The sequence below is a fragment of the Aethalodelphis obliquidens genome, unplaced genomic scaffold, assembly GCF_003676395.1.
Source record: "Aethalodelphis obliquidens isolate GAN/ISIS:26980383/991018 unplaced genomic scaffold, ASM367639v1 scaffold44, whole genome shotgun sequence".
NCBI lineage: Eukaryota > Metazoa > Chordata > Mammalia > Artiodactyla > Delphinidae > Aethalodelphis > Aethalodelphis obliquidens.
Genome location: NW_020837988.1, coordinates 9207142 through 9223119, shown reverse-complemented (window position 1 = coordinate 9223119; position 15978 = coordinate 9207142). Strand labels below are relative to the sequence as shown.

At 57.9% G+C, this 15978-nt stretch overlaps 1 protein-coding gene across 1 annotated transcript; it reads right to left on the bottom strand.

Moving 5' to 3' along the window:
• Nucleotides 1-776: 776 nt before the first annotated feature.
• LOC113606696 (nascent polypeptide-associated complex subunit alpha, muscle-specific form-like) lies at nucleotides 777-15415 on the bottom strand. Its single transcript, XM_027081368.1, has 3 exons — nucleotides 15394-15415; nucleotides 6188-6827; nucleotides 777-2231 (listed from the first exon to the last, which is right to left on the bottom strand). The coding sequence occupies exons 1-3, from the start codon at nucleotides 15413-15415 to the stop codon at nucleotides 1829-1831; spliced, it is 1065 nt and encodes a 354-aa protein (XP_026937169.1). The 3' UTR covers nucleotides 777-1828.
• Between the last annotated feature and the right edge of the window lie 563 nt (nucleotides 15416-15978).

Below are 15978 nucleotides of genomic sequence, written 5' to 3'. Positions count from 1 at the left end.
TCCCTTGATGTCCCATGATGGGAAAGCAGGCCACAGCTGGACCACATGTTTATCCAGCCTGGCCCGCCCAGGAATGCGCCCCAATTCCCAGGCTGACGATGGGACTGGAAGGTGTCATGGTAATCATCCCCCTTTGATACATGGGGAGATTAACACTTGGCAATAAGGACTGGGCTGGAGGCCGAGTAGAGGCCTTGGCCAGTGGGGACGTGTCCACAGCTGGTGGGGAGGGGAGGACAGCTGTTGCAGGCTGTGTTACGCACAGGTGGCTCAGATGGGAGGCTGAGGAGGGGCGACGGGTGACTACGGAATGGGATCCGTTGTTCCTGGGTCTAGCCCTGAGAAGGAAGCCCAGAATCGAGTCACAGAGAATGCCACCATACGGAAGGACAGGGGCCTCTGGGAGGACAGAGGCTGTTCGGAGCCTCCCCCAGCTGCCGAGCAAGCCTGGTGCCAAAGGTGAAAGGCAGGCTGGGCTCCCTGATGTCTCGAGAAGCCTGGCCACACCTTCTAGAAGCCTAGCTTCAGGACAAGAGGCCCAGGACTAGGCCCCTGCTGCCCGGTCACCCAGGAAGCAGTCTGCAGGCTCAATTCCTCCTCTGTCCCAGCTAGCTGGGTGACCCTTGACAGGTTACTTAACCTCTCTGGGCTTCAGTTACCTTGTCTATAAAATGGAGATAATAAAAAAAAAATGGAGATAATAGCTATGCCTCACTCAGATGTTGTGAAGATCAAAAGAGACAATATGAAAAAAAAAAAAAAAAAAAAAAAAAAGAGACAATATGTAGGAAGCACGCTTAATTGTCAAACACTCGTTGAGTACCTACTGTGTGCCAGGCTCAGTGCTGGGCTGTCTATTAGGAAAGAAGTAGCGCAGGGCATTGTGGGTATGTCCAACCGGATGTTCCCACCTGGTCAGGGAAGGGATGTGTGAGCTGTGGCCTGAGGAGGATTTAGCCAAGGGGGCAGCCTAGAACAGGGGGGCAGCAAACTCTAGCCCACAGGCCAAATCCAACTTGCCACCTGTTTTGGTTCAGCCCATGAACAAAGAATGTTTCTACATTTTTAAACAGTTGAAAAACAAACCAAAAGAATACTATTTCATGACATGTGAAAATTATATGAAATTCAAATTTCAATGTCCAGTACAGTTTCATTTGAACACAGCCACACGCATTGGTTTGTTAATTCTCTGTGTCTGCTTTTCACGCTACAATGGCAGAGACGCAAATAAGGACCACCTGGCCCTTTTCAGAAAAAGTTTGCTGACCCCTGGCCTCGGGGAAAACATGTTCAAAGGCCAGGGGGTGAGAGAAAGAAGAACTTTCTGGGCCCCGGGAGAAGCCCACTGGGGATGGAGTGGAGCGATGGAGAGACTGCAGGTTGGCAGTAGGAGGAGGGAGGCCACAGAGATGACCCACCCACCGTATCCCACCCAGGAGAGGACAAGAGCTGAGGGTGGGTAGGCTCTGCTCAGCTGCCACCAGCCAGGTGCCAACCTGCACCAGCCTGCTGGGGAGGGGTGGGGGGGGGAAGAGGGAGGGGGAGAGAGCTCCCTAGTCCTATCGCCAGGAAGCAAGGAGCTGCCCATGGGGCCATGGGAAGGCTTGGAAATCAGAACATTCCCTATCCTTCCCAAGGAAACTGGGAGAACTCTCTCCTTCTGTGGAGCTCGACTATGCCTTCCTCTCTCAGGAGGCCAAGACTGGGCTCAGGGCTCAGGGCTCAGGGAGGGAGGGATGGGGAGGGTATCAGAAGCTGCTGTTCTTATTCCAGGGGGGCCCAGTAAGGCCCGGGGGGTATTCCCTCTACCTCTCTCCACTCCTGCTCAGCCAGAGCTGGAGGGATGCTGACACAGCAGATGGAGGGCTGTCCCAGGGGCCTGGTGTGGGCCCACATCTGGCCAGGGGATGCCGAGGTCACATGGCCTTCGGATGAGGGCAGAAGGGCATGAATGTTCAAGGATCCCCTTAGGAGGCTGGGACCATGGGGGACTCTCAGGGTACCCTGGGTATCTATGGGGCAAACCATCTAGCTGGGGGAGAGTGCTGCCTTCTGCCACCCCAATGCACTTGGGGGCTGCAAGATTGGGCTTAGGCGGGAAGAGTGGTACAAGCCCACGAGGTTGGGTGGAGGTGCTTCTCCTCTGCGTGGCGTTGGGAGCTGGCCTTTCATTGGAGTGCGCGGGAGAGATGGATTCCTCCTGGGGTCTCCCCTCACCCCACACAGACCTGCAAACCAGGGTCAGGCCTCCTCAGGAAGCCACCTTTGTACATTTGTCTCTGAGCTCCCTTCCAGAGGTGGGGCCCCTGGGTAGCTGCCTGAGGACTAGACCCCAGGCCACCTCCTCCCCTGAGTATCTGGGACCAGTTAGAGTGACTCTATCAAGCCCTGACCCTCAGTAGTCTCAGTCGTCTTTGCTGCAGGCAAAGGGACTGGGGTGGGGGTGAGTCGTGGGAAATGCAGGTCCATTCCTGCGACAGGGCTGCAGGAGAGCAGAGTCCTCTGGTTAGACGGGGAGAGCTGGCTGGAGGCAGGGATTCCTGCTGCTCGGGCTGAGCCTGCCTCCGGGCCTGACTTCAGAGGCTCCCTTCTCCTCCGGCCTCCTCAGCAGCACAGCTGCAAGGAGCGGAACCTGTGACCTCAGCCCTCCTGGCCTCGCCACCACCCCACCCCACCCCCCACCGCCCCGTCCCGGGCAGCAAGCCCTCCCCAGGCGCTGGGAGGCCTCCATCGGCAGGGCCGAGGCTCCAGGCCAGGTCTCCCGCCCTCTCCTCTGCGCCGTACCCAGTGGGCTCCATCACCCGGGGGAGCCCCACCTCCCGCCATCCTTGGCCGGGGAACCGGAACACTCAAGTCCCTAGATGTTGCCTCACTCTTCACAGCACCTCCCAGCCAAGGTCCCCGGCCTGGCCCTTTCCCACTCCTCCCTCCCTCTCTCCGAACTTCCTAAAGCCCCTCCCCTGCCTGCCTGCAAGTCACCTGACTGGGTCGCTGGAGCCCAGCCCCACCCAGATTCCCCACCCAACTCTCCCAGCTCTGGAAACGCCCGAGAGCCGCCCCAGTGCTGCCAGCCCCCATCCAGTTCCAGCTGCACGCTCGCCCTCCAAGAACGTGCATACACCCACACAGGTGCACGCACACACGTGTACATAACGCACGCACGGTGTGCACAGGAGTGCACACGCGCCCACCTGTGCACATGCAATGCACGGTCATGGGTGCAACATACACACATAGACACGTGCACACGTTCACGTGTGCCTGCACATGCACGCACGCACGTGCACACACACACACACTCTTGCACCATCCAGTTGGTTTCACGCCCCATGCTCCTTCCTCCCAGGCTCCTGCAATGCTCCTTGCATCTCGAATCCCCTCCAGGGGCCTGCACTTGTGACTTGGGGTCAACGTTAGCTCCCCAAGGCTCCTTCCAAAACAGCACCCGCCTCACCCCTCAGGACAGTGGCACTCTCCTGCTCCCAGGAACTGGCATCTTAGGCTACAATCCATTTTTTGCAGCTGAGATGACAAAAAACAAAAGCCAATCCCCTGTCCCTGTCCAATACTGGTGAATGACTGGGGGGAGGGGGAGATCCCTGCCCACAAGGCTCAGCTTCACTGGCAAAGGGACTTTCCTTAGAAGGAGCAGAGGCATCTTGTATCAGCTCTTAACGATTTGGGAAGGGAAGCTGAATAGCTCTTTACTGTAATTCGAACAACTAAATTATTCATCGAGAGCGGCTGACAGAGATTGGACAGTGACCAGAGAGCCAGGAGACCCCGGCCCAGCCCCGTGACCCCCGTGACCCAAGCCCGTGCCCGGCCGACTCCCTGCTCCTGAGGGGCTAGTGAGAGGGGTCTGGGAAGACGGTGGCCCCAGGGGTCCCGCACCAATTCCATCTGGGAGGTGGGGAGGGGGGTGGGAGGAGACTGAATCGAAGGGCCCTGGCCATGTGGGGAGCCACAGGGCCCCTGGCCCCTCAGGGACTTGTCTTAACGGAGGGGTCTCACCTGCTCTGACCAGACGGACCCCAGGCCACAGCAGGCTGGCACTGTCCTGAGAGGCCAAGTGCACAGGGGCCTGGCTCCCCTATGCCATCCCCTTCCTCAGCCTGGAACCTTCCCTGCTGCCCCCAGAGGTTTGGGTTGGAGGGGGCATGCCACAGAGTCCTGCCCAAAGCTGAGGTCTGGCCTCCTCCTCCCACAGGAGGCTCAGGATGGGGGGACAGGGAACAGGTGGCCATGAGATTCCATCCCTCAGATTCAAAACACAGCCCAGCTCGTCATCATCCGGGCTCTGGGCACAAGGAGGAAGAGTGGGCGAGAAAGCCCCCCCCCCACGGTCTCCTGCCCGGCTTGGTTGGGCCTCCCCAGACACCCACTCAGCCTGTGGCCCTGTACTCTGATGGGGAGGGAGGCAGGGACAGAGAGCTCGGAATGAAGTCCTCAAGCAATTGGTTGGGGGCCCAGCTCTGTCAGTCCCAGCGGAGGGAGTGACTGGAGGAGCGGGGGTGGGGGGGGGGGGGAGGATGGAGTGTCCCGTAACATCTTCTCAGGTCTGCGAGCAGGAGTCTCCTTTCCCCACAAGCTTGGGGGCGGGGGAGGCTTTCTCTCTTTCTCTGCTCGTCTTCCCTCCCGCCCACGACACCCGGACCTGGCAGGTGCTCTGTAAACACGAATGGAACTTATGAACGTACGAACGATGCAAACGGGGGCCGAAGGATGGAAGGCGATCAATGCGTGAGTGCGCATGCGTGGGGCCACAGCCTCGGCGAGGGAGGCGAGGCAGCAGAACAGGAGGGGAGAGTCGGGAGAGGACAAGAGGAAAGTAAGGGAGAAGGAGAAAAACAAGGGGGAGCCTCGTGGTGGCAGAGAACGTGCTGAGACGGGAGGTTAAAGTCAGTGTCCCCGGAGGGGGGACAGGGAGGGGCGGAGGGGGCAGAGGAAGAGGGCGCAGCCTTTTGGAAAGTGGAGCCCTGGGGGCAGCACGTGCTGACTCACCCGCCTGCCTTCAATTTTCCCTGTTTCCTGGGGATTCTCATTTTATTTTCGGGAAAGCTGCCTGCTCCGTGACTAATTTGTTCTTAAACAAACCAAACCCAGGAGGTGGGGAGGCTGGGCGGGGCCTGAGTCACTCTCCGCCCAGGGGGACCACACCTCAGCTCTGGGCCTGGCTTTCCCCCAGCTCCTGGGGGCCCCTCAGCCCTGGCCTGAAGGTGGCTCCGATGCTCCCTGGTGGGGACACCCTGAGTTTCTAGGGATCCCAGGCTGCTGAGTGAGCACCCTGACTGTCCACTGCCCAGAACAGTGCCCAGCACAGAGCCGACGCTCAGTTCATGTTTGTTGACTAACTGACTGACTCTTTGGTTCCTCGTTCTTCTCTCTCATCAACTCCTCCTTGAACCCTTCCTCTCCCCTGAAGCCCTTCAGTTTGGTGACACAGGTTTTTACTAAGAGTCACCCTTTACCAGAACCATACCCTAAGCTAGACACACAATAAATTCCTTCAGTCTGAATCTACATATCCTTGTCTGGCCCCTTGGGATGTGCTTCTAGCTGCCTTGCCATTTAGGGTGGCTCAGGGGTGACCATCTGGCAGCAGAGCTAAGTCAGGGGGCAGCCTGCAACCCAGGCATTCTGCTAGGCAGGGGGGAGATGCTGCCCCCTCAGGTTTACAGAAGAGGGCACTGAGGCTTAGGGAGGCCCGAGGTCACTAAGCCAGGAAGCAGCAGATGCAAGATTTGAACCCAGACCTCAGAGCACCTCCCAGTATACCAGCCTGTCATCTGCTACCCTCCACTGAGTGGGATCCAGAGCCCCAAAGACACCTCAGCCTTGGGCCTGGTGGGGCAGGATGATATAGATCCCAATGGGAGGATCAGGGTGAGAGTGGGGGTGTTTTCTCCAACTCCAGGTCCAGCCCAGATGCAGCCACTAGAATAAGCCCAGGTCTCGGAAGGCGGGGCATGTGCAAGACAAGCCATTGGCATATGGAAAGAAACACAACCTCTCTATTTCTACTCTTTATCTCATCCTTTGAAACGTTCAACTTTTGTGGGTACATGATATATAAACCCAGTAATAGGGTGCCTATGCTTTACAGATAAACCCACAAACTGGAACATTTTCCTGAAGGGGAGAAACAGCCCCCCACCCCCGTCGGCTGCACCCGGGGACTCACGCATAGTAGGTGGCCAATAAACATTCTGTGCCTGAAGGTGTGCCAAGCGGTTCTGGTTGGGAGGCAGCGGGTAGGGGGTTCTTACTGCGTCGGGAGACCGGCCCAGCCGGCCCATCACGGGGCCCCGGCCCACCTGCAACATCGCGGGACGCGGCTACGGCCGGCCCCGCCCCCTGCCGGCGCGGCACCACCCCCCTCGGCGCGGCCGCAAGTTTACCCGGAAAGGAGGCGGGCTCGCCTCTCAGCAGCTGAGATACCGCCCCACGGCTTCCCCGGCGGGTCCCCCTCCGCCTCCCTCCCGCCCGCCCGGCGGCGCGCCGGATCCACCGGGGCTGACCCACGCCCCGGGCGGCCCTGCGGGGGCGGCAGCCCGCGGGCGCCGCGGTGCCCAGCCCGGCCCTCGGGCGAGGCGGCCCAGGGCTGCAGTCACCGAGCAGCTCCTCGCCAGCGAGCACGTTTCCAGGAAGCACGCGCGGAGCCGGCTCGAGTTCCCGACAGCCGGCCGGGCGCGGGTGCGCAGAGAGCCTACGTCTACACCAGCGATCAATGCGCGCCCGGCTCGCCTCCCGCCGCGCGCAGCTGCAAGGGTGCCTCCCATACTCGTTTCTTGGTGGGCAGGTCTTCTCGCCTCCTTGCCTGTCTTTAAAATGAGAGTGTCAGTCAGCCCCACCCCAAAGCCGTGTGAGCATCAGCTGTGCAAGGGCCCAGGACCGTGCCGGCCGAGCCCTCAGAAATCGCCGCTTTTATTGCTACAGAACAAATCCGAGCGCAGGCCTCGCGGGCCAGGTCCGCTGACCTGCAGTTGAACCAGCCGGCTCCTCCCCCTGCACTAGAACTATTCTCTCCCCCCCCCTCGCTTTTTTTAAGGGGTTCGAGTGATCAGCAAATTATTCCCTTGGAAAAAAACTCCTTAAAAGAAGGCGAGCAGGGATTGCTCTAGTCAAGGGTTAGGGGCCTCCGAGTTGCCTTCCTAACGCAGAGGCTCGCGGTTCTGGAAGGCTAGGAATGACGGGGTGCGGGGCAAGGAGGCCCAGGTGCCCTCGGATCAGCTCAGCTCGGGCTGCGGGAAGTGCCCGAGACGGGCTTCAGCTCAGCTCACCGGCCCCCACTCCTGATTTGAGAGGCTGGTGGGGAGCGGGAGAGAAGGAGGGAGAGGAGGAAGGTGGGGTGGAAGACCTTTGGGAAGGCGCAGGGATGGCACCCACGCTGCTGGGGAGGTCTGACAGGGGAACAGAGGAGGGGGCTGCAGGGCCTTTCCCCCCCCCCCCCCCCCCCCCCCCCGGGCTAACTTTGGGACTTCAAGCACGAAGGAGCAAGGGGCAGGGGGCGGGGCTCCTGCTCTTACCAGGCCACCTGTGTCAGCCCCTGGTTTCCCACAAGACAGAAAGTGGGGTTCTCATGGGGCCAGGCAGCAAAGTCAGAGTAAGATCCCTAAGGCTGCTCAGCCCTGCACAGGATCGCCCCTCCCCCCCCCCCCCCCCCCCCCCCCCCCCGCCCCCGGTGGCTCTCTGCTCACCTGGATGGGGAAAGAGGCCTAGATCTGGGAGGAAACCTGGATCTGAGCCCCCAACCGCCTTAGCCCCCACCAGGCTCAGGGTCCTGCTTCACACGGATGGCAGTGTGGAGGGGAGACCCCCCGGTATCCTCAGCAGGATCAGGAGCCTGGGGCTGGGGAGGTTTGGGGGTGTTTGCGATGGCATAGTAAGAAGTGTTGCTGTGAATTCACCTCAGGGTGTCTGGAAGTGGCAGACTGAGGACTTGAGTCCCTTGATGTTAGTTGCAGGCAGGGTTCCTTTGAAGGGGACCCTGGTCTCAGGCCAGGCATGTGGGCAGGCTTTTCGAGGCGCTGTCCTGCTCCAAGGTCCAAGCAGGGTTACCCTCCTGCCCTAAGCCTTCCTGTCTTCTTCATCCTGCCTGGAGTGCATCCATTCATGCATTCATTCAGATTCACGCATGCATTCATTCATTCATCCATTCATGCCTGCATGCATGCATTCATTCACAGATTCACTTCACACATTCATTCACCCATCCATTCATGCAGTCATTCAGTCCCTCACCCCACCTTTGCTGAGTGCCCCTGGTGGGTGAGACACAGGCTAAACCTGGAGATTCCATGAAGGAGCTCCGACTGGGGGGGGGAGCTCCCCTTTCGAGCCTGGGCGGCCAGGAGCACAGGGGAGAAGCCCCTAAGCCCAAGTTTGGCACCAAAAATAAATTCTTTGAATGGAAATTTGTATTGAGATCAATGTAGACTCACAGGCAGTTGTAAGCAGTAACAGAAAGATCTCTTTGCTCAGTTCCCCCAATGGTAACACTTTTCAAAGCTCCGTATAATATCACACCCAGCACACTGGCCTTCATGCAATTTGTCCACCTTGGGTGTGGGTCTGGTTGATATAATCCTATCACCTGTGTCTGCCACCAGTCGAGATGCTGAGTAGTGTCACCACCGTGTCACCACCGCAAGGACCCCATGCATGACCCTGTGCACGGCTCGGCATCCCCCAGCCCCAAGTCCCTGGCCAGATGTGGATTCTGAACAGCAAGTAGGAGGCGTTACTCTCACCCTCCCCTCCCCCAGCCCTTGCCGGCTGTGTTTGGTGCCTCAACCTCCCCTCGAGGGCAGTGTGTCGGGTGTCTCCCATCCCTGGCCTGGCACAGTACCTGGCCTGCACTAAGTATTTGTGGGAGGAGGGGGCTGTATCCAAATCAGTGACCCGGAGGACAGGCTTGCCCTGAGGAGGGTGTATAGTATTCTACGGTTTGTGGGGGAAGGAAGTGTGTGTGTGTGTGTGTGGTGTGTGTGTGTGTGTGTGTGTGTGTGTGTGTGTTTGTATATGCATGAAACATTCAAAACCAACTGTTTGCTTCTGGGAGGGGCAGTAGGTGGCGGGGGAATGGGGGGGGATGTATTCATTTCTTTTGTCTGCTGTAACAAATTAGCGGCTTCAAACAATATAAATTTATTATCTTACAGTTCTGGAGGCCAGAAGTCTAAGCTGAGTCCATAGGGCTGTGCTCCTCCTAGAGGCCCTAGGGGAGAACCTGTTTCCTTGCATTTTCCGGCTTTTAGAGGCTGCCTATATTTCTTGGCTCACGGCCCCTTTGTTATAGACTGAATGTTTGTGTCCCCCCAAAAATTCATATGTTGAAGCCCTAACCTCCAATGTGATGGTATCTGGAGGTGGGGTCTTTGGGAAGTGATCAGGGTTACATGAAGTCATGAGGGTGGGCAGTCTTTATGATGGCAGCCCGAGCTAAGACACTCCTTCACCATCTTCAAAGCCATTAGACAGCGTCTTCTCATCTCTCCCTGACCTCGTGCCTCCCACTTATAAGGACCCTTGTGATTACATTTACATCCACCCAGATGATCCAGGATCACCTTCCATCCCAAGGTCCTTAAACTTTTTTTAAAAAAATAAATCTATTGGGCTTCCCTGGTGGCACAGTGGTTGAGAGTCCGCCTGCCGATGCAGGGGACACGGGTTCGTGCCCCAGTCCGGGAAGATCCCACATGCCGCGGAGCGTCTGGGCCCGTGAGCCATGGCCGCTGAGCCTGCGCGTCCAGAGCCTGTGCTCCGCAACGGGAGAGGCCGCAACAGTGAGAGGCCCGCGTACCGCAAAAAAAAAGAAAAAGAAAAAATCTACTTATTTATTTTTGGCTGCGCTGGGTCTTTGTTGCTGCGCTCGGGCTTTCTCTAGTTGCAGTGAGCGGGGGCTACTCTTTGTTGCAGTGCGCAGGCTTCTCATTGCGGTGGCTTCTCTTGTTGCGGAGCACGGGCTGTAGGCACGTGGGCTTCAGTGGCTGTGGCTCATGGGCTCTAGACCACAGGCTCAGTAGTTGTGGCACGGGCTTAGTTGCTCTGCGGCATGTGGGATCTTCCCAGCCCAGGGCTCGAACCCGTGTCCCCTGCGTTGGCAGGCGGATGCTTAACCACTGCGCCACCAGGGAAGCCCCCAAGGTCCTTAAACTTAATCACACCTGCGAAGTCCCTTTTGCTCACTAAGGTAACATAGTCACAGGTGTCTGGGATTCGGTGTGGCCATTATTCAGCCAACCCTTTTCACATCCGAGTTGTGAACCATACGAATAGATGACCTATTCAAAATACAATGTCAGCTAAACAAACAAAGGAGACCCAAGGTGAGGCGAGGTGCCCAGGACGCAGGGAGAAAGCTCTGCGATCGACCCCTTCCTGGGCCTCGGTCTCTCCTCTGAGTGAGGGGATGAGGCAGCATGAATCTGGGACCAGTGGGACCGTGAGGGGCTGATTCCACCTCCCAGAGCCTCAGCCTTCTTCCTGTTCAGTGGGGATGGTGACATTTCCTTTCCTCCTAGGGCTGTTGTGAGGATTAAAACACTGAGTACAAATCATCCCAAATGCACCCCAAAATGGTAACCGGTGGTCATGGGAAAGCTAGTAACAGCCACCTGCCGGCTTTGTGTTCGGAGTGACCTGCCGTATTCCCCCCAGCAGAGAGAAAGCAGTGCCCCGCCCATGTCCCACGCTTCTGCAAAGGCTCCTCATGGCCCCCTCCCCCTGTGGCACCTGGCAGTCCCCTCCCCCTACTGAGACCCGGCTCCCTGGGGCAGCATCCCAGCCACACCTGGCACCTCATCCCTACTCCCAGTCATGGAGGTGGCATGGGAGGCTCAGGAACTGACAGCATATGACCCTGGAGTCAGGCGGAACTGGCTTGGAACCCAGTTCTGTCCCCAGACTGGCCATCCACTGCCTTTGTCTGCCCAGCGCCCCTTCCCCTTCTTTCGGTAAAAGGCCCCCAGTAGGCATTTCTCCACCATTCTTGGTCTTTGCGGCTCATTGATGGGGCTGACCTCCCCCATCCCCTGGAGTGGGGAGTGACCCAGGATGGCCCCGTCAGAACATGCACACCCTTGCTGGTCCCAGCATGGGGACAAGACCCAAGCAGCCCCACGGCCAGTCTGGACTTTACCCAGAGCTGCTGCAGCCATTTTTGTCACCGCTAGTGAGAGCCTGCCCGTGAGTGAAGCCAGCAGAATGGAGAGATGGAGAGAGACAGGGTTTAGGTGACACCACTGGCGAATCTGGATCCAGTGGTGCCTGAAGCCCAGCTCTCATCCTGTGCATGTTTCTCGTGGGAACCAATAACACAACCCTCTTCTAACTGCTTAAGCCAGTGTAAGTTGGCTTCACACAGTCCTAATAGCTGTTAGTTACATGACCCTGGGCGTTTCGCGTATATTCTGTGCCTCAGGACATACAGTCAATGACAAAATAATACATGCTCGTATGGTTGTTGTGATACTTATATAAGATAATGAATTAAGTTACCTAATTAGGCACATAGTAAGCTCGGTTGTTATATGATACGAGAGTTATTACTTTGTAGGAGTTGGGTTAGAGCTGCGTTAATCAAAAGAATAAGCATGACACAAATGAGACCGTGCCATCTCACCAGGGAGAAAAGCCTCATTATTGAGAAACCAGCCATACTGGCCTGAAATCAGAACACCTGTGTTGGGAGGCAGACACCCTCTCCCTCTCCAGAGCCAGCAAGACTCTGGCAGGAGAAAACCCCCAACAGCATCTGTGGACACACGCTAAGGTGACCCCAGAGCATCACATTTGTGTATAGTCTCCTCTTTGTGAGTGTGCGCAAAACCCAGGACTAGCTTCCCACCAACAGAATACGGTAAAGGGGATAGGATCTCGCTCCTGCGATTACCGTATATTATTTAAGACACCATCTTACAGCCTGGAGCTAGAGCCTCAGTTCTTCTTCCCGGGAGCTTCTCCATGGGGTAGTTTGAGCATCCTCATGGAATGGTGACTGGCTTCCCCAAGAGCAAGTGAGCCAAAAGAAGAGGCTACGCTTTACAACCTTGCTCTGGAAATCACACGCTTCCACTTTGTTGTATTCTATCGGTCACATAGATTGGCCTGACTCAGTGTGGGAGTGGCTACTGGGGGTGTGAATACCAGGAAACGGTATCACTGGGGCCATCTTGGAGACTGGCCACCATACGAGGGATGGCAGTAGGGACAGGGGCTGGTGGGGGCTTGGAGAGGGCTATGGGAGGAAGACCCAGGCACTTGAAAAGCTAGAGCACATCCCAATGCCCTAAAGTGTGAGGCCACCCCCGGCTCCTTCCTGAAGCAGTTCAGGGAATGAGCTGATTCAGGGAAGAAAATCACAGCTCCCAGTCTTGCTTCGCCGAATAGGGACGTGGTCCCCGCCAGGGAACTGGAGCCCTGCCAGGGGAGGGGCAAGGGGCGGGTACCCCATCCGGGCCACCCCTCTTTGCTGCGTGGTCCTGGCTGGTAACTCCCTTCTCTGAGCTTCTGTCTCACCACTCTCCGTGCAGGTCAGCTTATCTCTCCCTCCGTGTAGAGACAGGGGAACTGGGGAGGGGAGAGGGGGGTTAACATCTATTGCGTGCTGCCGTGGGTGGCCCTCTACAGCGCTCTCCCATTTAACCCTGAATGACTCCCATGCTGGGTGCCCTCCAGCCGCATGATCCAGTGAGGAAACTGAGGCTCAGAGGTCCCTAGGTGAGTGGGGTGGAGACTGGGGAAGACTCCACCCTGATGTCCTCAGGTGGTCGGATCAAGGCTCCTGCACCCAGGGCCCCCTCCCTGGATGGAGCTGGGACTCAAGGGAGGAAAGAGGGAAGGAAATGGTCTGGGGAGGTCAGTGCCTGGAAGGGGGTGTGGGGCTGAGGCTGGGAGAGGGTTGGAAGCCCTGCCCAAGGCAATCCGAGACCCAGGCTCTGACACTGCTGGCCAGCCTTCCCCGCATTGATCCGGGGAGTTCAGGCTCACATCTCTGGCTGCACAGTCTTCCTGGAGCCATCCTGCTGTCTTCTTTGGGGCCAGCCCAACCTGGCTGCAGCAGGGAGGCCCCTGGTGGAAGGAGGAGGGCGGCCAGCACACTTACAGCCAGCTGGATGTTCAGATCTCCTCTGCCCACTAGAAGGCCCTGGGCTCAAGGTCCTGGAAAAGATCTGCCTACTTCAAGGAGAGGGCCCAGCAGGAGCACTGAGGCCAGATTTGAGCAGGGAAGAAAGCTTGTGGGCCTGGAATCCCAGGGCAGAGAACAGGATAATCTCCTGGTCACGTAGGTCAGGTAGACCTAAGGTGCCCCACAAGAGGATTCCTGAAGGCTGGCTGGGGAGCCCTGAGGAATGATATAGGAGAGGGCGCAGAAGTGAGGAAAAGCTGAGGTGTCCCCTACAGAGCCCGGGAGGGCCACTTCTGCCACACCCTCTGGGCTCACTGCCCGGGCTGAGTCCCACCGAGCCCCACCGAGTGCCACCCATGCATCCTCACCACAGCCCCATGGGCAGGGTTATTCCCACTCCCTGTGGACCGGCCGTGAGAGGTAAAGTTGCCACTTCACTCCCTCCCCACAGAGTTGCAGGTTCCGAATCTAGTATGAAGGCTGACCTCTGGAGGACTTTGCTCACTGCTTCCCGTGTATGACCTCATCCACCATGAGAACTAAGAGGCTGGAACTGGTACAGATCCCATGTCATGGATGGAACGTCCAGAGGCGTCCTGTCATGTGCCCAGGTCCCCACTGCCACTTGGTGCCAGGATTAACATCCAGGCGTCCCACAGGAGCCAAAAGGTGAGAGCAACCCGAGCACCCACAGATGCACGAATAGATAAACAAAACGTACCCCATCCACACGGGGCACCCTTAGTCCAGTGGAATCTTAAAAGAGGAAGGAAATTCTGATTCATGCGACGACATGGATGACCTTGAAGACATTATGATCAGTGAAGTAAGCCAACAAAAGGACAACTACTGTAGGATTCTACTTAATATGGGGTATTTAGAATAATCAACTCCACAGAGACAGAAGGTAGACTGGAGGTTGCCGGGGGCCCGTGGGGAGGGAGGACGGGGACGTAGTGTCGATGGGTAGAGTTTCAGCTGCGCAAGAAGAAAGGGCTCTGGAGATGGATGGTGGTGATGGCGGCACAACAACATGAATGTGCTTTATGCTCCTGGACACGTAAAAGTGGTTAAAATGGCAAATCTTACGTTATGTATATTTTACCACAATAAAAAATATTAAACGAAAACAAAAAAACCCCAGGCATCGATCTCGGTGTCCATGCCGCAACAACCAGACCGCACGAAACTGGCTGCCACGTCCAAACCTTTGCTCCTCCCTGACTTCACGGTCCCAGGGCAGCGGGAGGAGGACGCCAACACCCTGGGACACAGGATCCCACAATCCGGGAGTCCTGAAGATGTTCTGGAACAAACTCCGAGGGCAGCTGTCCCTCGGGGCCGACCGGTAGCGGACTAGGCAGCCAGACGTCAACCGCCCCTCCCCTCGACAGACGCAGATCCTGAGTCTAATATACGAAGGCTGACCTCTGGGAAGATGGTGCACATTGCACCCCTCGGGGCATCCCCACAGAGGAGACAGGCCACGCCCACGCCCTTCACACTCACCTACACACCCTGGGATACTCAGACAGACGTAGGCCTCTGATCCCTGGTTTCAATGCAGCGCACACACAGAGGTCCCCTCCCCCAGGTCCCTTGAGCTTTCAGAACAGCACAGGGGAAAGGGGATCCTTGCCCCACAGGAGCCCAGCTTCCCCCATACCATCCTGCCCATCTCAACTACTGCCCCAAATAAGAGATCGAGTGACCCCAAACATGGGCACCATGGTACCAGGCTCAAGGCAGGCCAGGGCCAAGACCTGTACAGAGACCGCCTAGAAACAGGAGGCCAAAGAATGCAGTGGGCAGCTTGGCAGAAAGACAGACAGAGCTGCCGGGCTTCCAGTAACACGCTGGCCCTGCCCTGACCTCGCCCACCAGCCCAGAGGCTCAGCCAATGGATGCCCGGTCCTGGGCGCCAGCTCCCAGCTGCGCCCGGCCCAGCACAGCTGCTGCAGCGCCCTCCTGGTCACCACCCCCTGTCCCCCAGTGACAACAGGACAGGAACTGGATCCCTGTCCTCTCAGCGTTCCAGCCATGCCGGGAAGGGGGTATCTTTAGCTTTCCTTCCTGGAAGCCCACTGGCTCCCGTCCCACCATGGCCCAGCAGCATCGCCTCCAAGCCCAGGCCACCTCCCCTTCCAGCACCAATTCCCTAGAGGAGGAGCAAGTACCCCAGAAAGGTCTGCTTGGCTGTCTCATCCCCCACCCGGCTCAGGACCCCGTGCCCAGCCTGACGTGAGTCTGCTGACCCCAGTCCTTCTCTCGGCCCATCGTGAAGCTGCTGCACTGCACGGGGGGCGTTGGCCCAAACACGCACCCCCACCCCCATCTAATTAGAGGACCTTAAATAGGATTCAGGTGAGAGGGGATGGGAGTGGCCTGCGGTCACTACAAACGGGCAGGACAAGGCCCGGGGCTGTTCCCAACAGCGCCACTCTGTCTTCCTGGCAGCAGGGTCTGAATCACAACCTGAACAGCTGTCCATGAAGTGACCTGGGGAGGGGCTCCTACCTGCACACCTCCTGATGCAGGGCTGGGCAAAGTCGGGGTGCGGCTTTGAGAAAGTCAGAGTCTGGAAAACAAAGGACAGGGAGGGACACGTTTGCCAGGGCCACGGGGCTGCTGGGAGCAGCCAGAGGAGAAACGCTGGAGTCTCTAGAGGGAAGAAACAGTACCCTGCAGGAAGAGGGCCTGGGGCTGGACAGGTGATAAGGAGCTGAGTCAGCCACAGGGCGGAGAGGACTGGCCCATTCTCGAGCTGCAGGGTGGCCCTGGGGCCTGGAAATGGGCTGAGGGTGCAGTGACCCCCTGGCCCAGGAATAAAACCAGGCAGG

Bases quoted from the DNA above. Each gene is read 5' to 3' on its own strand.
- LOC113606696 (XM_027081368.1), bottom strand. From the start codon at position 15,415: ATGGGCCGAGAGAAGGACTGGG. The intron at 6,828-15,393 runs GTCAGCAGACTC...CTCATTTTAAAG, and splicing joins GGGCCGAGAGAAGGACTGGG to ACAGGCAAGGAGGCGAGAAG. The intron at 2,232-6,187 runs GTGAGTCCCCGG...CCTGGTTTGCAG, and splicing joins TTATTGGCCACCTACTATGC to GTCTGTGTGGGGTGAGGGGA.